General features: G+C 40.3%; 1 protein-coding gene across 1 annotated transcript; it reads right to left on the reverse strand.

Annotated features, from left to right (window-relative positions):
* Positions 1 to 19,026: 19,026 nt before the first annotated feature.
* On the reverse strand, positions 19,027 to 19,851 carry LOC147509580 (uncharacterized). Its single transcript, XM_086597855.1, has one exon. It carries the CDS (start codon positions 19,849 to 19,851, stop codon positions 19,027 to 19,029), a length of 825 nt encoding a protein of 274 aa, XP_086453981.1.
* Between the last annotated feature and the right edge of the window lie 3,018 nt (positions 19,852 to 22,869).

Consider the following 22,869-nt stretch of genomic DNA (forward strand, 5'->3'; position numbering starts at 1 on the left):
CTATCTCTACGATACTCTCCATAAGAAGTCCGTGTCATTGATTCGGTTAACCTATCAACAAACAATGGCGCCCCAATGACACTTGCCACTTTACTAAACCCATCCTTGTTCCATAATTCCATTGGAAATTTCTTCATAATGACCCATATTGGAATTGTCTTGATTTCATCTGCTTCTACCTCAATAAAAGCCTTCCCGGCCTTACTACAAAATCGGTGGGGGCAATGTGGAAGGATCCTATGTCCAAAGACGTAGCTTCTATCCTCTTCTTTTCCCAAATTCAAATGTAAACATACATTCCCCATATGTCCTCATAGTGAAACTCTTAACCTTCCATATTCTTTGACTGTTTCCTTTACAAAGTTAAAACCCAATTTGCCTTCCCACAAAACTCCCCACAATCGGGTCTCTCATATATTTTTTGTTTATATTCATGAAGCTGCGACGATTTAACATGGAGTACAGGCTTCCCATTCACTAGTGTAGGTTGCGCGTACTCGGCTTATCTTTCCCAATAGACTCACGCCCTAGGATATCCACCCATGAGCTCTTTTTCCACCATTGTCACTTCTTTGAAACCCCATCCTTATCACACTCATTTCCAGCGGTTGTGGCATCATTCTTATTAACTTTCGAGTTATGTCTTCTATGATGGTGGATCCCGGATGATGAATCGAGTTCTCCTTGTTTGTTCACAACCCTATCATGCTCCTATGGTTGCCGACTCCATCGAAACTAGAGGTGTTTCATTATAATTGATCATTGCGGAGGTGTTTGGACCTTATGTAAGTCGTTTTTTCATATCCGACATTTATGGATCTAAGATTCTTCGTTTCTAAGGTACTTTTTTCATGGCGTTCCCATTCATCTCCTCTCTTCTCTGTATCAACTCTGGCCAGTCTTTACGAGTTTCCTTCCATAGATATTGCCCCTCTGTATCATCTTCATCCTCTCAGCTGTAGAAGAAGTTCTTCATGAATCCTTATCATTCTTCTTTGCAGCAACCTCTGAAGAGATCCCTTCCCATTAACCCTCTCAAACTCAGATTCTAGTTTGTCTGCTTCCTCATCCTCATCTCTATTTGAAATCTTGCTTGGTGTTTTCAGAATCCCGCTCTCATTCTCACTCGTTTTGTCTTCTTTCATCTAATTTGTTGGTTAAAAGACGAAAATGCCCTTAGTGTTTAAAATCGCTCACTAAAGGCCACCATTGACAACCCACAAGGTGAGACCTTCTCGTCCTCCAAACATTCATCAGATTTGGGTAAGAAAATCTGATCTCCTTACTCCAAATTGATAATGCATGATACATAGTCTTAGGGATCTGACTTAAAAACACCTAACAAAAAAATTAAAAAAAAACTTGGTAAAAGGAAATGTTCTTATTTTTGGAATTAATTTTGATATTCGACATCAATGGTAACATCTTCCCTTTTTCTCATTCATTTCATTTACTTAATTTTTATACATTGAAGACAATGCATATGTTAAGTTGGGGGAGGGTGTACTTGAGAAATGAATTTCGAAAATTAGTTTTCAAAAACAAAAATATTTTTGTTTCTATATCAGTAGCATGAGAAAAATAAATTTTAATGATGAGTCTGGGATATATATTCTATACTGCTTAGTGTTGAGTTTGATAGATAGTTGATATTGTTGATTTCATTACCGCTTAGACTATTTATTATGCTCAGACATAGTTCTTGTTTATAGAATTCTTTATCAAGGCACCACCATAGTACTTGGTCAGTTTTGTATACTTTTGCTAGAAGAGAGATTTAAACCCCTAGTAAACTGGAAGTAGAATTTAGACTTAGCCCGTGAGACTTGAGCTTTATACCCATTCTTTGGAGAGTCTTCACGAAAAATCCAGTCTTAGTGATTTCGGCATCTTTCGATTCTTTTATGTCGTTGTAATATAGTCTCATTATTTGTTGATTTGGTTAATCATGAAGTGACATCAACTCGGGAGATAGCCATTAGGTCTTGTAGTCTATTCGAAACAGAGTATCATACTAATAAGTCAAGTAGTGAACCCATTCAGCCTTTATCCCACCTAGTATGACCATCATGTTAAACCCTTTTGAGCCTTACAATAAGCCATTTTCTTTTATAAAACCATTTACCCTTTACCTAACTCCAAACAAGGAGTATAGCCAAAAACCTTTGTCAGCCATACCCATATGTTTCTGAGAATACGAAGGGAACAAGGAGGAAGAATGAGCACAAAAGGAAGATTACAAGAAAATATCAGAGAGATACAATGAAGGCCATCATTCTGTTCTAAGTGAAAGAAGCTAGTGAAAAACAAGTATATCCAGTACTAATCAAGGATAAACCACTAAAAAAAAAAAAAAAAAAATCAGCATTATTCACTTTCTTCTTCCGACCTTCTTCTTCCCCGACCTTCTTCTTCCCCTGTAACTGGCAACACCGCTTGTGCTGCCCACACCCTCGCCACCACCTCCCACCGCCGCCCCCATAAACCACCCGACATGGCACCTCATCGCTGCCACCACCGCCTCCTTTAAAACCCAGATCTGAAAACCCGACCACCGCCTACAGCTACCACCACCGTCCTCCCCCCTAATCCCAACTGGTCTTCAGCGTCTCTCAACCTTCTTCTCAACCACCTCCCACCAGCACCAGCTGCCACCACCACCATTAATCCTCCACCCTCTCCACCGATCTAAACCCAACCTTGCTACTGCTGCATCACCATCACCTCGCCCCGCCACCGCACCACCTTGAATCACCTTCCAAATCACCACCACAACCCTCGACCACCTCCTCCCATCAGCAACAGCCTATTGCTTTCACCGCCACCTTCCAGCAGGACCAAAACCAGCAGCACCGATTTTTATTTGTACTCCGCTTCTCCGGTCCATAACCAGTCCTCCCTCATCACCGCAACACCATCAGCCACCAATACAATCACTACCCTCCTTCCTCATTAGCGCCACACTATTTCCACACCTCTATATCCCCACCTCCAAACACCCGAGAAGCTCCAGTATTAGGTTCGTTAGGTTTGGGTTGCCTTGGTGAACTCATTCGTTGGGTTTTTGTGGCTGTCAGAGATAAACTATTTTCTGGGTTGGTTTGTTCTATCGGAGAGGTTTTGGTTTAGGTTTTGTGTGTTGATGGGATGAGGTGTGGGATTTGTAGTTTTGCTGACAGGATTGGGGATTTGCTTATGTTGGGTTTTGTTTGATTGGATTTGGGTTTTGTTGAGTTGTTGACAGGATTTGGATATGAGAAAGAAGAAAGTTGTTTCTTCTGGTTCTATTATCCTGCCTCTTAAGAAACGTGTTCATTGCCCTTTCCGTGATCGTCATGGATGCACTAATGGGGTTAATAGTAATGGCTTGACTATTCCCTACTTTCTCACGCATTTTGATAAACAACACGTAGGTTGTCAGTTGAGTATTGATAGGGTACGGGATGAACTTAGGGATGATTGTGATTTGTATTTGTTATTGGAGAATTCCTTAAATTCTATAGACAAATGGATGTGTGGTCGTCATCCAGATGCTATCATACCACCACCTATTTTGTTGGAGAATGGAGAATCCCCATGTTTCATTATGGGCATACCACAACCGCCTCCTAAGCCCGACACTACAGATCTTGCATCCACGACATAGAGGGGTGGTGGTGATACCCTTGATCCGCTTGTTGTCCATTCTTCTCTTAATGAGAAATTACTGGATAATGCATTTCGTATACCTTTCCGAACCATGAAAAGTATACCACGTGCTTGTCGATTGGCATTTTTGGGTGCACTGAAATCGGCTCTTTGGGATATTACAACTGATCCTAGTTCAGTTATGTCTTGGGTTCGTCTCCTCCTCTTGCCGCGTTACACTCTGCAAGTTTTTCGACCACATAATCATCAGGAACGTCGTTCTGGCACTAGGAAAAACTTTCAGCAAAAACAGATTCTCCATGCTTTGACGACATGGAATGAGGCTGGCGGGATGTTTCGATCTCTTAGAGTGCGTAATGAGTCTCCTTGATCCGGCCGACCGGGGGCTGCCTCCACTCGAGAATGTGCATCATTTGTTTTACGAAAGTTAATGATGGACATTTTGCTGCGTGATCAAAGTGTTATCATCGGCGGGGAGTTGCCTCAATCTGCGGAGACTATATATGCATTAGAGGAGAAACACCCGATGCGACAACCACCTGTGAGACCGACTGTTTCTTTTGCTGAGCCTCCTTTAGTGGTAGAGAGAGATGCCCTATTGTCATGTATTAGGTCATTTCCGAAGGGTACTTCTTGTGGTCGTGATGGTCTTCGAGCTTAGCATTTGTTTGATGCCATGAGTGGGGCTGCAGCAGCTATATCGTCTGATTTGCTAGATGCATTGACCCCTGTGGTGAATCTTTGGTTACAGGGACGATGTCCACAGCCGTTAGCGGAATTCATTGCGAGTGCTCCGCTTACTCCACTTCTCAAGCCGGATAATAGTATTCGTCCTATAGCTGTGGGGATGGTTTGGCGCCGTTTGGTCTCCAAGATTGCAATGAAAGGAGTTTCCCAAGATGTGGTAGGATACTTGCAGGATTTTCAGTATGGGGTTGGTGTTTCTGGTGGTGCAGAAGCGATTTTGCACGCTGTCAACCGCATAGTGTATGCTAACAGTGACAGTACCTCTCTTTCGATGCTGCTTGTAGATTTTCAGAATGCTTTTAACATGGTTGATCGGACTACTATGTTGAGAGGTTAAGTATCCATTGCTTGACTATTTCCCCTTGGGTTGAGTACTTGTATTGTCAACTGCGAGGTTATATATGGGGATAGCTACATATGGTGCGCTATTGGGGTCGGCAAAGGCGACCCTTTGGGTCCCCTTCTATTTGCCTTTGGTGTTGCATCCCACGATTCGCGGATCCAGTCCGGTTGTCGAGTTGTTGCTACATGCTTGGTATTTAGATGATGGGACTCGATTGGAATCTGAGAAGTGTGGCGGCGACTTTTGAGTATGATTCAGGAAGAAGGACCTTCTTATGGGCTGGTTCTTAATGTAGCTAAAACTGAGCTATTTTGGCCATCATTGGATCCACGTCGCTCCACCCCTGGTCTCTTTCCTTCAGATTTGTCCCATCCTCAGCAGGGAGTCAGGTTGCTTGGAGGTGCAGTCAGCACTGATCCATCCTTTGTCAGGGGCCTTGCTTGCAAGCGTGTTGAAAAGGTTGTGACTTTGATGGACCGTTTAGCTACATTAGACGATCCACAGTGTGAGTTAGCTCTCTTACGTGCTTGTGTTGGGCTCTCTAAGTTGGTATTTGCGATTCGTACTTGTCCACCATCCCTTTTTAGAGAGGCAGCTAAGACGTTTGATCGGCATCTCCGCAGTGTTCTCCAGGGTATTGTGGTTTCTGATGGTCCTAACTTTGGTGATTTGCAGTGGCGTTTATCGACACTCCCATTACGTCTGGGTGGGTTAGGTATTTATTGTGCCACTGATGTCTCTACTTTTGCTTTTGTGGCCTCCCGTTGTCAGACGTCTGAGCTTCAGAACCACATTCTTAGGAGTTGTGGGCCAGTGCCTTTGGATGAGATTCTTGATGTTGCTAGCAGTGCAATGAGTCTTTGTCTACCCGATTTTGACCTCAGTTCTATGGCTGGGAATGCTACCGTCCCCTCAAAACCACAAAAAGTTTTGGCAGAAGCGTTTTATAGTAAGATTGATGTTGGTTTTGAGAGGGAGTTTGTGTTATCTGCTCGTCAGAAAGCAGTCATTGGATGCTTGCAGTCAGAACACGCAAAGGACTTCCTACTTGCTATTCCGATGGAGGGACTTGGACAGCATATGTCGTCAGTGGAGTATCGTTCTATTCTCCGGTACCGTCTCATGATTCCTTTGTACTCTGATGGTGGTATATGCCCTGTTTGCAAAAAGAGTAGACTAGATGCTTTTGGAGACCATGCGGCCATTAATCGTAGATATTTTCGGGTTTCAAATACCGACATGATCATGTGAGGAGATATTTTATGTGATGCATTTTAGAGGGCTGGGGTACAAGTGAAGAAAGGAGGCTCCGTGTGAATTTTCTCACTGATCCGAATGAGGGAAGATCCACACTTCGACCTACGGATATATTGATATACAGTTGGTCTAAAGGGAGACATGCATGTGTTGATGTAACTGGAGCCTCTCCGTTGGTAGGGCTTGGGAATGGAGTCTTTGAGGTGGGGGAGCGACTAAGAGAGCGGCGGCAGGGAAGATGGAGAAGCATGAGGAAGCTTGTAACGGCTAACCCGGCATTGTTTCATTCCGTTTAGTTTCAACACTTTTGGTTTCTTGGAACAACAATCTATTGAGCTTCTCAAGAGACTTGAGAAAGTTATGGACGATAATGTTATGGCAATTTGGTTCTAACGAGTTTGTTTTAGAATAATAGGATTTGCTATTCGAGAAAGGACTTCTGGGTAGCTTGACTTGTTTGCACGCTTGTCCTAATTATTTGTAAAATTCTTTATCGATTATCAATAAAATTTCCACTTAAAAAAAAAAAAAAAAAGTTGAAAAGAATGAATGGAAAAGCTAAGACAAAGGAAAAAATTTCTCTGCAATACAGAATTTGAAGAAATCTTCCAAATAATGAAGCAAAACCCTTAGTGTTTTTCAGAAACAACCTTTAAATCCTTTTTATCTTTCCTTCATAAACCAATACCCAAGCCAAGTTACAACCCATGACTTATCATTACAGTATGGTACAAAGTCTAGAACAGGTGAGAGGATGCTAAAGTGAAGGACCCGACACTTCATATGTGATTGACATTCTTTCCATGAGACTAATTTCATCCAGAAGTTCATTTTTCAAGGTAGTATGTGGGATGTTCGTATTTATTATTCTTTTCCCCACATACATGAGGTAAAATAGTAGACCATCTTCTGAGATATTCTTTTCTGAGAGTATGACCGGTGAGGATTGAAAGTCAAGATTATCTATCTAAAGGTAAACTAGGGATTCTGTTTCTTGGATAGGAGAGTATAGGAGATTGACTGAGTACACACATAAGCCTTGATTGAGAATTTTGTCAATTTTTACTATCTCCCATCATAATCAATGAGTCTTTGCAGCAATGTAGTTAGCAATGGAGATCGTCTGTTGGAGTAAGCACTAAGTGGGTAAGAAATTTCTCTCTCTGAAAAATACTATTATTCTTGAACATGCTATTGATTGATTTTGTGGGTATATCACCTGAAAACCCTCACGAGACTATAACTCGTCCTTTTTGGGAACTTAAAGGTTTAAAGCCTTGTTGCATATGGTAAATACAATGTGATGCCTGCGAAAAGTGAGTTAGGATTTTATTTTTGTTATTAGGATGTGATTTTGATCACTTATCTATTTTTTTATCTTATTTGCTAAGAGACTAGCAAAATGCTAGTTGGGAGTTGTGATAAGTGCTCAAAAAGTGCAATTTAACCCTCGATTATGCCTCTTGTTTAGCCATCTTAGTGGACTAATAGTGTTTGTAAGTTATGTTTTATGATTCTACAGGTGAAAGAGAGAGTTTTGTGGAATATTAGAGAAAAAGGGGTAAAATGGAGCAATTCGGAGCATTAAAGATCACATGGGAAGCTCGTGGACAATCATGGAGAAGGCCAAGGAATTGAAGCTATTAAAGATGCAACTTGGACCTATTTTAAAGCCTATTTGGAAGCCCAAGGCCAAAGGATTCATTTCTTGGACCAAAGCCCGCAAAAGAGGATAGAAGGATAGAGCAGAAAAGACAAAATAGACTTCTGCGTCTGAGACTCATGGATTGTGAGTCCAGACTCAATGCTTGCATCTGGGACGCATGGATCGTGAGCCCAGACGCATTGCTCAAGTCTGAGACGCATGGATCATGAGTCCAGACGCATGAAACGACACTGTAGTCAATTCCTTCTCAGTTTTGGAGACGAAGTTGGACTCTAAAAGAAGTCTATTTATATTAGGAAACAAATGGTGGTTTGGAATGCTTCTAGAGCTCATTGTAACCTCTATAAATAGAGGACCTAAGTGCCTCATGTAATTTGTCAATTCACTTATATTCTTGTCTCCAGAACTTGAGGCAGAGAGAGATTAATAATAAAATATCGGTTTTAACTAATTTGAGTCTTAATAAATTAGTCTTTCTAGTCTTATGTTCTTCAACTCTTCTTCTTCTCATTTTTCGTGTTCTTCCTTCTTTATAGAAAGCTAATCTTCTCCTTCAAGGGAGGAGATGAAGCCAGTGCTTAAGGTTTAATGATTCTTCTGGTTTATGGTGTTCTTCAATCAGGTTAGTTCTTTATGTTTTTAGTTATTAGTTCCATTGCCCAAACCAGGGGATGGAAATATATATTAAGGTTTTTATTTATTGCAATGGAATATCATGTTAGTTTAGGGTTTTATTTATTACAATTGAATATTTGCTAGTGACATGTTTTTATTTATTGCAATTGAATATAATGTTAGAATAGGGTTTTATTTATTATAATTGAATATTATATTATTATTCTCTACTTTTCTTCTAGTTGTGTAGTGTTTTAGAGTAAGGGAAGTATTCTTTGTGTTTGCCTTAGATGGTGATTCATTGAATAGCTGCCCAAGCTCACATAAAAGGAAAGAAGATACTAGTAACATAAACATATGAACAACCTTAAGTAGAGTTATTTGTTAATGATATTTTGTTCAAGAGGGCATCGACACTCGCTCGATTGCCTAATTGTAGTCTATTTGTAAGAACAACCATGAAGTAGAAGGTCATAGATCAAAAGTATTGGTGGATTCTAAACTCTTGAATTCCCTTTCTTATAAATTCTCAATAGTTTAGTTTAGTTTAGTTTAGTTTAGTTTAGCATTAGAATCTATAATATTTATAATCATAGTTTTTAATCCCTCAAACCCCATTTCCAGTCATGTCCTTCATATAAACATACACTTAAAAGTGAAACGATACCCTACTCATCCTTTACTTATTGAGGGATAATTAGGTTTTGATACGCTTCTATTTTGTTCAATGACCATCATCTATCTACATCATCCATATACCATCTCATCTCATACACAAAAAGAGGTAAGGTCAGTCGCCAGCTTGCAAAGATCTTGGGACGACCCTCTTCTTGTAAGAACGTTGGATTGTTTGGTGGTACCGAGCTAGGGATATTACTGCATTTTTCTACGTTCTTCTAAGAGATCAACTTCTTTTGCCAAGACATTGTCCTTGACGCCTAATTCGACAATGTCAGAATGTGTAGTTATGATTGTGAGTTCTAATGGTATCACTGCTTCCGTTCTGAAGCAAAGTGTGAAAGGAAACTCTTTTGTACTGGCTCTAGCTGTTGTTCTGTATGCCCATAGAATGTTTTCGAGTTGCTCTGGCCATTGGTTTTTCTTGCTCTCCAACTTCTTTTGGAGGTTTTCTTTGATGGCCTTGTTGGTGGCCTTTGCTTGGCCATTACTTTGTGCATATCTAGGTGTAGAAAATGCTTGAGTGATGCGCCATTTTTGTAGAAAATCCTTGACTTGTGTGCCAGCAAATTGTGTTCCGTTGTCCATGACTAGGGTGTGGGGTAGACCAAATCTAGTGTGATATTAATCTAGATGAAATTGATTACGTTGACTTCCTTGACTTGGACTAGTGGGATTGCTTCAACCCACTTAGTGAAGTAATCTGTGGCAGCTAGGACGTATTTGAGCCCTAATTTCTTTTGCGGGATGAATGGTCCCATGATGTCTAGCCCCCACATGTGGAACGGCCATGGGCTGGCTATGTTGATCAGTTCCCTTGCTGGACTTAGGTGATTGTGGCCAAAAGTTTGACATTGGAGGCATTTAAGAACGTACCTTTTTGCCTCGATATGCATGCCTAACCAATAATACCCTTGGGTGATTGCTTTGTGTGCCAATGATCTTGCTCCTGCGTGGTTGCCACATTCACCTTTGTGGATTTCGTCGAAAATAAGTTGTCCCTCCCTTGGAGTTATGCACCTTAGGAGGGGTCCTCCTGTTGATTTGCGGAACAATCTTCCTTTGATCACTGTATATCTTGGGGCTCGGAGTTGTATTATACGAGCATGCTTTGTTTCTGATAGGATCTCACCATGTAAGATGAACTTGAGGAATGGGCCCATCCAAGATTGATTGATCTCTTCTTCGGATGAGGGCTGGAAATCTATGAGGCTATTGATATTTTCTTTCTGGTAAGCAGGTCATTCCAGAATGTCAATGTAGACTGTGGTCGGACATGCCTCTTGTGTTTTGGAGGCTAGGAAAGCCAAGCTGTCTGCATGTCTGTTGTCTTCTCAAGGAATATGGTTTAAGGAGAATGTTTTGAATGAGTTGATTATGTCATAAACGACCTGAGCATACTTTTCCAAGTTTGCCCGTTCGTGACATATTCTTTGGTGATCTGCTTGACGATTAGCTAGGAATCGCTGTAAGCTTTAAGCTTTGAGACTTGTAGTTGTTGTGCCATTCGGAGGCCTGTGATCAATGCTTCGTATTCTGCTTTGTTGTTGGACGTTGTGAAATCGATTTTGATTGCTTTCTGTAGCTGGGCTCCCTCTGGTGAAGTTAATACAGCCCCCAGTCCACTACCACTGTTATTGCATGCGCCATCTACATGGAGGTGCCATGTGTTTGGGGTGGCTTGTTGATGGAGTGAAGTGATTGGCTCGGGTTCCCAGTTGATGTCTTCGACGGGGAAATCTGCCAAGAAATCAACAATGACCTGGCCTTTGCGAGACGTTCTGGGAACAAACTCGATGTGATGTTCTCCGAATTCTTCAGCCCATTTGGCCATGCGGGATGTTTTGTTGTTAGAACTCAATACCTGTTTGATGGGCACATTAGTGATGACCTTGATGGTGTGAGATTGGAAGTAAGGTCGGAACTTCCGAGTTGAGTAGAGTAAAGAAAGCATTGTTTTCTCCATCGGAGAGTAGTGTTTTTCTGCATCTGCCAACGTCTTGCTGGTGAAGTAGACCGGCTTTTCGATTCCATCATGCTCGCGAAAGAGAACTGAGCTGATTGTGAAGTCAGTAGTTGCAAGGTACAGCCCTAGTGTTTCTCCTTCTTCTGGTTTGGACAGGACGGGTGGAGTTGATAAGTAAGCTTTCTGGTCGGTGAAGGCTTTATGGCACTCGCCTGTCCAAGTGAATGTTGCTCCCTTTTTGAGTATTTGCAGGAATGGTCTAGATTTGTTAGATACTCTTGAGATGAAACTATTGAGGGCTGAAACCATGCCAGATAACTTGTGGATTTGTTACTTTGTCGTTGGTTCTGGCATTTCAAGGAGAGCACGTATCTGTTCTGGGTTTGCTTCAATGCGTCTTTGTGAGACAAGGTACCCTAAGAATTTCCCAGATGCTACTCCAAATACGCATTTGGTTGGGTTGAGTTTCATCTTGTTTTAGCGAAGTCGTTCAAAGGCTTCTTGTAGGTGGGAGATGTGATCACCTGCCTTTTCACTTTTGACCACCATGTCATTTATGTATACCTCCATAGTATCTCCTAGCAAGTCTTTGAACATTTTGGTGACCAGTCTTTGATAGGTCGCTCCTACGTTCTTCAAGCCGAAAAGTAGGACGTTATAGCAAAACGTACCTTGCTTGGTTATGAAGGACGTCTTTTCCTGGTCTTCTTCTGCAAGTGGTATTTGGTTGTATCCACTGTATGCGTCCATAAACAATAAAAGCTCATGGCCGCAAGTTTGATCTACCAGTATGTCGATTCTTGGTAGGGGGAAGTTGTCTTTTAGGCAGTGCTTGTTGACGTTAGTGAAATCTATGCAAAGTCGTATCTGACCATTCTTCTTTGGAACGGCTACTATGTTGGCAAGCCAGGTCGGGTACTCGACTTCTCTGATGAATCCAACATTTTTTAGCTTTTCTATCTCTTTGTTGATGGCTTTTTGAAACTTGAGAGCTAGTTTCATAGGTCGTTGTTTGATAGGCTTGATGGCTAGATCTACATTTAACTTGTGGCAAGCGACCAATTCCTGGCATATCGATATACGACCAAGCAAAAACATCTTTATTGAGAGATAGAAATTTGACAAGTTGCTCCTTGAGCTTGGGGTCTAAGTTAGCCCCTACATAAACAAATTTTGGGTCATCAGTTGTGCCCAAATTGAATTTTTCTCCTAGTTCTATTTGAGCTTGTTTTCCATTAAGCTTATTTGATGTTGTTGCTGGAGGACTGGATGTTTGAGGATCTTGCCTTTTTGGGACATCTTTGGCTTCAAAGACCTAAAGCTTGGGTAAGGTCGTTGTGCTGACCTGGTTGCATCGGTAAGCTTCTAGTTGGTTGCTTCTAAGCTCCATGATGCCTCTGGGACCGGGATATCATAGGACCTGGTGTAGGGTTGATGGAATTTCTTGGATTTTGTGAATCTAACGACGTCCTAGAATGGCGGTGTAGGATGACCTGACATCGATCACGCTGAAGCATGTTGACGTTTTGACCATGTCCTCTTTTTTGCCAATGGAGACTGTAGGATAACGTCTCCGATGGCATCTGTATGATCTCCGTTGAACCTATAGGGCGGTGCATTGGACTCTATCATCACCGAGTCTGGCAGGTGCATGTCCTTGTATGTTTGATAGAACAGTATATCGCATGAGCTCCCTGGATCGATGAGGACTCTTTTGACTGTCCAACCATTGATTTTGACATGCACTACCAAGGCATCATTGTGAGGTAGGCACACCTTGTCTAGATCCTCTCATGTGAATGAAATTGTTGTTGTCCTCTTAGGGTCGGTGGGGTTGATCATCTCGGCTTTGTGTGAGAGGTGGTAGATTTCTTGGATTGCTCCCACTCTTCTGCGCTTCTCCCAACCTGAGGTTTTATTGTTTGAGCTGTCTGTAATCATGTTGATTTCTTTGTCCTCATCTTGGTCGGAGGAGTGTTGTCTCCTGTTGTGCCTTAACCGACTTGGAGACTTAGATTATCGAGTTGATCTATTCCTGCTTCTGTTTCTGTTGTTGGCAGGTCGTTCATTGCTGCGGCTCCTGCTTATGTGGTGTTTGGAATCCAGCTTGTGCCTCAGGCCATTTTCTGGCAAGAACTCTTTTAATTTGCCTTCCTCCACTAGGTCTTGGAGGTAATGTTTGAGGCTCCAGCAATCATTGGTGTCGTGGTGGTGGAGTTTGTGGAAATGGCAGTATGGACGTTCTAGTATGGCTATCACCTTGTTGATGTTTGGTTTGAAGTATGGTGTTGTATAGATTTTCTTTAGGATTTGACTTGGCGTCCTGGAGAAGTTGGAGAATTCCCTATTTATGTATGAGGGTTTGCTGGTGTTGGATCTCTTCTTGTTGTTGTTGTTGTTGTTGTTGTTGTTGCTTGAATATTGCTTGCTTTCCTTGGGGTTTGGCTCGTTGCTAACTGCAAGGACCTCTTTGCCTTTGCGCTTGGCCATCCACTCTTCGTACTTGATGTATTTGTCGACTCTGTGATACAGGTCGGCTGAGGTATCTAGCTTGTTGCGCATGAGGGACCCTACTAGGTCGGAGTCGTCCAAGAGGGTGTTTGTGAACGTAGAAATTGCAAAACCATCACTGAGTCCTGACTCCAATGAGAGGAGGTCCTTTTTAAAACATCCTAGGAAGGCTCGGATCGTTTCGCCATGAGCTTGCTTGAGCTGGAACAAAGAGTCCAGGTCGGCACGCTTCTTTCTGTTGTGGACGAACTCTGCTACGAACGTCTCAACAAGACTGTCGAAGTTGTTGATCGAATCTAGAGGGAGTGTGTAAAACCAGTCTATTGCTCCGTCCTTTAAACTTGCTAGAAAAAGTTTGCACTTCAGGTAGTCGTAGTCTGGATGGCTGTAGAGTGCAAGGATTTGACTGAAGTGAGCTACGTGCTCACCTGGGCATGAAGTATCATCGTACATCGGGAACTTTGGTTGGATGAACTCTGAAGGAGGCTGTTTGTCTCTGATATCCTGGATGAATGGTGATGCCTTGTACGTTTCTAGCATCTTCTGAGCAATCTGAATCGTGCTGGCTCTTTCGTTTGACTTCTCTAGTTTTTGCGCAAAGTCCTCTAAATGCTGATTGGTAGTGTTGGTTAGGGCTGCAACAGTGTTGTGCTCCCCGGCTTCTGTGGTGCCATTTTATATTGTTGGCGTTGGAGTTGGCCTGTTCTCGCATTGTCTGGTTTTCTTGTTGTAAAGTGATGAAGGCTTCTTGGAGTGTCTTCATCTGGTCTGCAAATGCTTGTAGGTTGGGCTCCATTGTGGTTTTTCTAACCAGCTTTGTGGGCTTGAGAAAAGAGCGGTTGTTCTTTTCTTAAGGAAACGAACCGGTAGACGGCGCCAATGTAGATGTTGGTTATTTTGGGACTACAACCTGATGATTTGTTGGATAGGAAGTGGCTGCACTCTTCTTGGGATAAGAGTTGCCTACGTATCAAGTTTCTCGGGGTAAAACTTGAATCAAGCCTTACGTAGTTCATCTCTCTCTATTTATAGATGTGTGTTTGAACCGTTATGGATTGCAGATCCATCTTGTATGCTATCTTGATGATTCCGTCATTACTCTGATGTTACAAAGTAAATGACTCCTTGATTGTTGCGTTGACTGAGCTCCAGGATTGTGCTAGTTGATATCTTTCCATGAATGGCTGTAACTGTTTGGTAACGACCTAGGTGTTGGGTCGTTGGTACGATCTGATGTTGTGAGACGAGCTGAAGTAAGACGTCCTGCTTTATGGACACGTGCTCTGTAGTGTAGAACGGAGGGTACTTATAACCATGTAGTCCGATGTGTAAATTTCTTTGGTTTCTATGTGTTGGAGGTAAGGCTGTCAATGGGTTTCGATAACCCGATAACCGATCCGAACCAAACCGATAAAAAACGGTTTGGATTGGGATAATTTGATTTATTTTCTACCGACCCGAAACCAAACCGAACCGATAAGATATTGGTTTGGTTTCAGGTTTGCCCTCCACCGAACCGATAAGATGACATTTTAGTAATATTTATGATTAATTTTGTATATATTTATCAATTATGTGATTGAAATTAATTGATTTAATTTAAGATTTAATTGATTTTATAGTTTTCAGTTCGGGTCGGTTTGGGTTCGGTTTGTAATATTTTTTATCGATTCGGTTCGGTTTAAGATTCTCAATTTTCTTATCGGTTCAATTTGGTTTCAGGTGCCTAACTTTCTTATCGGTTTGGGTTCGGATTTTCTAGAACCCGACCCAAACCGATCCATTGATAGCCCTAGTTGGAGGACACTTGGGACCTGTTTGGTAGCATGTATGGGCCAACCTGTACATGGGTTAGGGTGCACTATCCAGGTTTTTATGTTTGGTTCTTATATTTTGAGCCCAATTCCGTAGACCGTAGGCAACTAGTTGGTTGGCCCAACCACAAAAGCGTGTATACTGGTATCACTTGTGAAGCACTGGATTCCGATCTACATATTAAGTTATAAAACCCATAAACAAGAAAATAGAAGAAAAAAACCACAAGAAGAAAAAAAAAATGACCGCGAAAGAGAAGTGAAGAAACAACCTGCTACCAGCTAGCTCCCACCATTTTTATCCATTGATCTCTCTACCTTAATGCCTTTTGATTCAAACTCAGGTATTTCTTCTCTCTCTTACTTTTATATTTCAAGAACATTGGTAATGGAAGTGTGAGTTTGAACAATATAAAAAGGTTTCAAAATTTAGGAATGTTGGTAAATTGAAAACACAAATTTACCCCCTGAAATCCATCACTTTTCTACAGTTATTGTACGTTCTATTCTTTTGCTAAAAGTTTGGGCAATTTGTTATGCAAAATGGTTTCTAACTAACTGAGTAACTAGTTTCAGTAGTTTGCAAGACTTTATAGCCTTTGAAAAAATATGTATGTGGTTGGCACAAGTCATCAATCTAGCCTTTGGAGTTTGGAAAATGTATATGCTATTGTTTGTGCGAGTCAATCGATTAGAGCTCCATAGGCTTTTAGGAAAAGGAGTACTCAACTAGAGAGTAATAATTGAAGAGGAAAAGGAGCTGAGGGACGATTTACATATTTTGTGGGCTTGTAGGTAATATATTAGTATGACATACTGGTTAGTTCAATTCCCTCTTATGAGTTACTATGTCCAACTAAAACTATTACACTGATGAAGACCATTTATCATATTAGTTCAAGGTTCCCATGAACTAAGGTGTGAAGTTCTTCCAAAAGGTGCCCAGTGAACAACTTATTACTCTAGTAGTCTAGTATGCTCTATGTATAAGTGACTATATGCCTTACTTAGGGCGAATGAGGTTGAATCAAGAATCGACTTGTCGAACATGAAGCTAGTGCTGAATTGCTGATTGCTTAATCAATTATATAGAGTGTTCAAGTTGGAAATATTTGCCAAAGTAAGAGTGTATGGATGTATAAGAGAGTCGGGGGACACACTAGCTTCTTTATAGATTGTTTTAGTTTGAGCTTTTTGGTAACACTAGTTAGCTCGTACATTTTTCTTGTAGCATTTTGTTTCATTCTTTTCTAAACAAGATTATTGTGACAAGTTAGCTCATACATTTCATTTGTTGTGACAAGTTAGCTAATGATGGCCTGTTGCATCCATTTGTTTTGTATAACAAACTTGATGTCTACTTTTAGCTATAATATTGTATCTGTGGTGATATTTGAAATTCCGTATAAAATTGAATAGTTAGTCTTTTTCACCAAATCCAACTCTGAATGAAACTTTATTGAGTCCTCTATCCAATGCAGCAAACCACAGTCCTTTTGGATTTGTGAGGAGAGAGTTATGGACTCGAGAACTTAGGCTGTCAGAATTTTCTGACTGCAGAACTCAGGTTGTGTGCACTGGATTGGATCCACGATTTCACATGATTACGTTGAGATTTAAGTTTTTGATAAAACATGAAAATGTAATTTTTGAGTGTCTTCTTTCTAATCCAATTGGCCTTATCCCGTTCCGAGACATGTGGAGATAGTTATGGTGTCTAGAAATTTGGTTGGCAGAAAAATATTCTGTCAGAATACAGTTTCTACGCACTGTATTCGAGCCCCATTTTTGTATAGTTACCATAAGAGTTAGATTTTTTGTAAAACATATAAAAGTAAGGTCTGTGAGTCTTCTTTTCAACGCAAAAGGCCTCATAGATTTTGGACATATATGGAAAGACATGTGCCATCCGGAAGATAGTCGGTCTGATTTCTAGTTTGTAGAAATCATGATTTTTACCGAGTTTGTGCTATATATACTTCCAGGATAGGCTGGCATTGAGATTTTGTTTTCAATATGAAAAAATAAGTGTACATATCTTAGTTTCTAAATAATCAAGTCACATGTCATTTGGATGAATGTAGAGAAAGTTATAGCTTCATCATGTTGTCGTTGTAGGTGCATAGACCTATTTTGGAAAATATTTCTAGTAATAAACTAAGAGTTTCTTAAATCTTTCTAGGGTGTTTTGTATACTATTTGTAACCTAATTTTATTTAATTTGCAATGTAGGTAAATATTATTTGGCGGATGCGGGCTATGCCAATGCACCAAATTTTATTGCTCCATTTCATGGCACTCGCTATCATCTAAAAGAATTTAGAGTGTTGCATCCTACAAATTACAAAGAGTTACTCAATCTTCATCATTCATCTTGAGAAATACTATTGAACGTATCATTGGAATTTTAAAAAAGCGGTTTGCTATTTTGGCTCTTCCACCTCCATGTCCGTTTGAAACACAAGTAAAGATAGTAATAGCATGTTATATTCTACACAATCACATATGAAGAGAGAAACTTAATGATGAATTTTTCGATAAGGATCGGAAAGAGCAAGAAGAACTTGAAGGAGACTCTGGAATGAGGAGACAAGATCTAGGAAACCTTAGTAGAAATAGAATACGAGAAATGGCATCAAATTATAGAAAGTCTATTGCCATTGCAATGTGGAATGACTATTGTGACTATCACAATGCAGATTGATGTAATAATTTTGATTTTCCTTTTTAGATTTGTTTCATGTTAAGAATGAAATGATCGATGGTATGTGTTTCTAATTAAATATTTTGTGGAGTTTTTTTTTTTAAAAAAATTTGGGTGAGAATAGGGGCATTTAAGTTATTATTTTCCCTTTGCTTTATAATGTTCTATTATTTTTTCAAGTATGTAATAGGTTATCAGTGTAACAAATACAATGTGAACCAAACAGCGAGCACACCAAACTTGTGATGTAAGCGAGTAAGCGCCAAAAGCGGCTTCCAGGTTACTCTGCTTTAAGTTGCACATCTACAGAATTAGATCAGCTAAACCAGGTTGGCTACTACGAATTTTTCTACTACCAAACAGAGCCTTGAGCATTGTGGCTCATCTTATAGAGAATAGTGTTAATCCTGCTGGATTAATCAACATTGCAATGTCGCTACTTTGCTTGTTGCTTTACATTACGTTTGGGGATTTTGTAATTGACTCTGTATGTGTAATAGACTAAAATGATACTTTGGTAAAACTCCAAGATGGTTAATGACATCCTTAGTTTTTTTTTTTTTTTTTTTTTTTTTCATGTTTCTACAGTTCATTCTCCAAGATGGTTAATTTTAGGTCTTTCTTTACTATAACATGTGAGTTCCCAAATCTGTGGATTGATGTAGTCACATGATCACGTCCATTTGGTAATCCACAAAAGCAGCTTTGTAGCATTTCTAAAGTGTTATGATAGCTCAATTCATAACACTTCCAAAATATCATGGATTTTGTGACATTTTCAAAATGTTACATAGTGTACATTCGTAACATTTTATATATGTTACAAACTTTGTAACAAGGGCTTTTACAACATTTACTGAAATGTTACAAAAGACGACATTTCTAAAGTGTCACAACAACTCTTTTATGTTGTAGTGCTTGTATCATCCTTAATCTTATCTGTGTGGTTTTTTCTACGCCTATAAACAGTGGATAAGTGAAAGAATTTTGTATTCCCCCGCCCTCCCCCTCTTTTATCCAATGTTGACTAGATTTATGTTTCCAGAAAACTTCTTCCTTATCATACCAATCCAAAAGTTATTTTTTTAAAAACTTTGCTTTCTCATGGTTAACAACATTAAAAGGTTTTTGTAAAATTCTGTCCAAATCTTTTTGGGTTTTTTTTATATTATGGAAAATGTTGCCAAAAACTTTTTTATTCCATTCTTTGGGGCTGTTTTCAGTATTCTTAAGTTTATGTATGACATTCCAATCAGGGAGATCATGAGTAACTAAATTCCATGCCTTGTCAATCAAAGGTTTACAATAGTCATCCTTAAGCCACATGTTATAGAATCTAAAAGGTCTATCAGCTTTCTCCTTAACAATTTTAAGATTAATAATCAAAGATAAATTATCAGAAGAAGCATTAACAACATGCTTAACAGTCATAAAAGGAAACAAAGTCAACCAATCAGCAGAAGCCAAGGCACGATCAAGTCTTTCAAGGATATTATCATTTATCTTCTTGTTATTATTCCATGTAAATTTAGGTCCCTTGTATCCTAGGTCTATAAGCCCTAGATCATTTATCACCGAATTGAAATCATTCATACATTTTGTAAAAATAGATATGCCACCTACTTTTTCATCAAGGGTTCTAACAACATTAAAATCCCCAAACACTAGCCAAGGTCCAGGGATAAAAGGTGCACATTCCCTTAACTCCGTCCAGAATCTAGGTCTCATGTTGGCATTTGGTTTTCCATACACAAAAGTAAAATACCATAGCACATTACTATAATAATTACTTACTTTACCTGAAATTTGGTTTGGTGTAGCTCTAAGCACTTCCAAGTCAACTCCAGTCCTCCAGAAGAGAGCCAAGCCACCTCGAAGGCGAAGCAGGGACACGGAAGACATGTTCATACTTAATCAACTTACTAAGCATATTTATTCTATTCTTACTCACTTTCGTTTCAGATAAACAGATGATGTCCGATTGATGTTGACGAACCAGATCCTTTAGATTTTAAATTATCGTGGACGAACCTATTTCCCGGCAATTCCAGGCGTGAATCATTGTTTGTGAGGCAGCTGTTGAGGAACAGCCACCGCGAATCCTGGAGGAGAGACAGACAAACCCCCACTGCCATGTATACCTGAAGTACCATATGAGTTGAACTCATCACTATCTTGCCCATGCCTATTAGAGCTCTCCCCAAAATCCAAGTTCCCACCATTGAACTGTAGTCTACGTACCACTGAGGAATCATCTATAGCTAGAGGTCGTAGCTGTGTGACACTGTTCTCAGAGTCCGAACCATATTCCAACAACTGTTGTTTGCTACCTTGACCCACTTCACCCCCAAACTATTGTAAGGGTTCCAGCTCATTAAGCAACGGCTCCACAATAGCTAGTGGATGCTCAGATACTACACTATTTTGACATGAGACCACATCTGAGTCAGGTAAGGAGTCTTCTTGATGAGTTGAATCAGAAGAGGGTTCCTCAGACGAATCCTCACCACTTGTGTTGTTTCTCATAGAAGAGTGGTTAGATCCATTTGAGTCACTAGAAATGTTGATAATATGGGCATCTTCTGGAATAAGGACATGTCCCTCACCCCTAGCCCTAAGCTCCTTTGCTTCCTGTCTTGTTTTTTTTTTACATAACACGAACACTCCTTCTTACCCAGATACCATCATCATTGTTATCCATTTCCAAACCTTGACAAGATTCAGCTTTTCTTTTTTCCCCCACCATAACCGCTAATTTGTTGTATGAAAAGTTGTATTTTGTATGAGGTAAACCATCCAGAGAGTGCTTTCCCACTCTTTTACCTCGCCTTAGTCGTCCTCGGGAAGCCATGGTCTTGTAGCCTCTTCCACGTGTTGGTGCGCTAAGAAATCTGTAAACTGGGATTGGGCTCGAGGAAATTGGATGAGAATCATTTGATGCAGCCGGTTTTTCAAGAACCAGAGAGATAGCATTGGAAGTTGTGAGAAAAGAGTGGCTAGATATGACCAAAACCCTGTTACTGTTTTGTGCCTGTGTATCTACAAGATTCTTTGGAGTATGGACCACCAAAGCCCTATCCCGTGAGCTCGTTTCACTATGCAAATCCAGTTCCATATCCTGGAGGCCCACTGGTAAGGCTATATGTCCATTAGAGTTTGGGCCCTCCATAGAAACATGATTCTCACTAACACTACTGCACCCACTAACCTGTCTCGAATAGTTTGGGCTGGGGCCCAGAGCAAAACTATCTGACCTAGGCCTGTAAACCTCAACAGTCCCAACGGTCATATCTGATGTTGACCCTCCACACGGCGCACTGCCTGATTTATCTATTGTATCAGTAGACTGGTGGCCCCCAGAAGCCTGTCCTCCAACGGTCATCTGTCATTGATGTCTCTACACGTGTCGGTTTCAAGGGGAGTAGCCAAGATCCCTTCTCCATTCCAATTCCGGTTAGCTGGAATCCCTTTTTTTCTCGCCGAAACTTGATCAAAATGGGGTTTCTACGGTGTACCAGAGAAGATCACCGAAGTAGGATGCGGATTAACCACTCCATTAAAATAGACGTTAGTTCGCAGTATGAATGAGAAGTTATGTTTGATATCTCTAGGGGATCCCCCACATTTCAAAATATTCACTCAATATTTTTGGCTTATGGTTACGGAAGTAGAAATCATGACCAATTTGACCACAGAAACAACAAAAAATGTCCAGTTTTTCGTATTTGAACTTCACCGGGAAAACTTCACCCACCTCTGTTCTGAGATCTATACCTTTTAACAACCTTTCCTTAATATCCATTTTAACCCGGACTCTAGCAACTGGGGCCTTAAACTCAGCAGAGCAAGTAAGATCTGTGGATTTAACTTTGCCCAAGTTGTTTCTGACAATTTTAACACTGTCATCATTTATACGGTCAAGCTGGTATACCAAAAATCTGTACCCAGAACTTGACAAAGTCAAACTTCGGCGTATCCTCATACTTTTCCATTTTGCTCCACTTCTTGATAGAGATGATGAATCCATGTATCAGCCATGGCCCATTCTTTCGCACATGATCGTATTCTTTCTTTTCTTCAAATTCAAATTTATAGAAGCCTTTAGTAATCAACTCCACCTTAGTCTTACTTCTGGTTTGCCAGCACCTGTGTAACTCATCAGGTACTTCTTGGGTTGTTAGTTGCCTTCCTCCATATAATTTGCCCATAAGAGTGTTTTCAGCTGTCTGTATCTTCTATAGAGTTTTTACATTTTATGTCCACCACTCTTTTTTCCTTGGAACAGAAGAGCTGTTACATCTCTTCTTGCAACTATTCTATCTTAGATTTGTGTGTGTGTGTGTGTGTGTGTGTGTGTGTGTTCGTTGATGATGAAAGAGATCATAATCCAAATATTTATCTAACTCATTCTTTTATATGAGATTAGTAGTATGCAATTGAAACCGGATTTGGGGTTCAATTTCGTTTCGGGTTCGATTTCGGGTTTTAGTCTTTTAACGGGTTTAGGGCTAAATTATCGGGTCGGATTCGGGTAGGCCTGGGTTTAGAGAGTGTGACCAAACCCTACCCTATGTATTTCGGTTTGGATTCGAGTTTGGGTTTTGTCGGGTTCGGTGCGGGTATTTTGTTAGGATTTTGAGCGGGTTTCTGGCAAATTGGACATCCCTATTTCAGCCGTAGGAGAGGTTTTTTTTTTTTTCTCTACTTTTAGAGTAATAAATTGGAAGCCATAAGGCTTACTTTATAATGTTTATGGTACATGCTTATATGGATCAATTGCCATTGAAATTTCTAAGTTACAACCTTTATTTGTGTATATATATTATGCCCACTCTACTCTCTATAGCAAAGAGTCAAAGACGAATCTATGGAGCCATTATTGCATACATTTGCCATAATAGGACTAAAAGTTCAATCAAA

This window comes from Coptis chinensis, chromosome 3 (assembly GCF_015680905.1).
Source record: "Coptis chinensis isolate HL-2020 chromosome 3, ASM1568090v1, whole genome shotgun sequence".
Classification (NCBI taxonomy): domain Eukaryota; kingdom Viridiplantae; phylum Streptophyta; class Magnoliopsida; order Ranunculales; family Ranunculaceae; genus Coptis; species Coptis chinensis.

Coding starts and splice junctions, on each gene's coding strand:
- LOC147509580 (XM_086597855.1), bottom strand. CDS start 19,851: ATGTCTTCCGTGTCCCTGCTTCGCCTTCGAGGTGGCTTGGCTCTCTTC.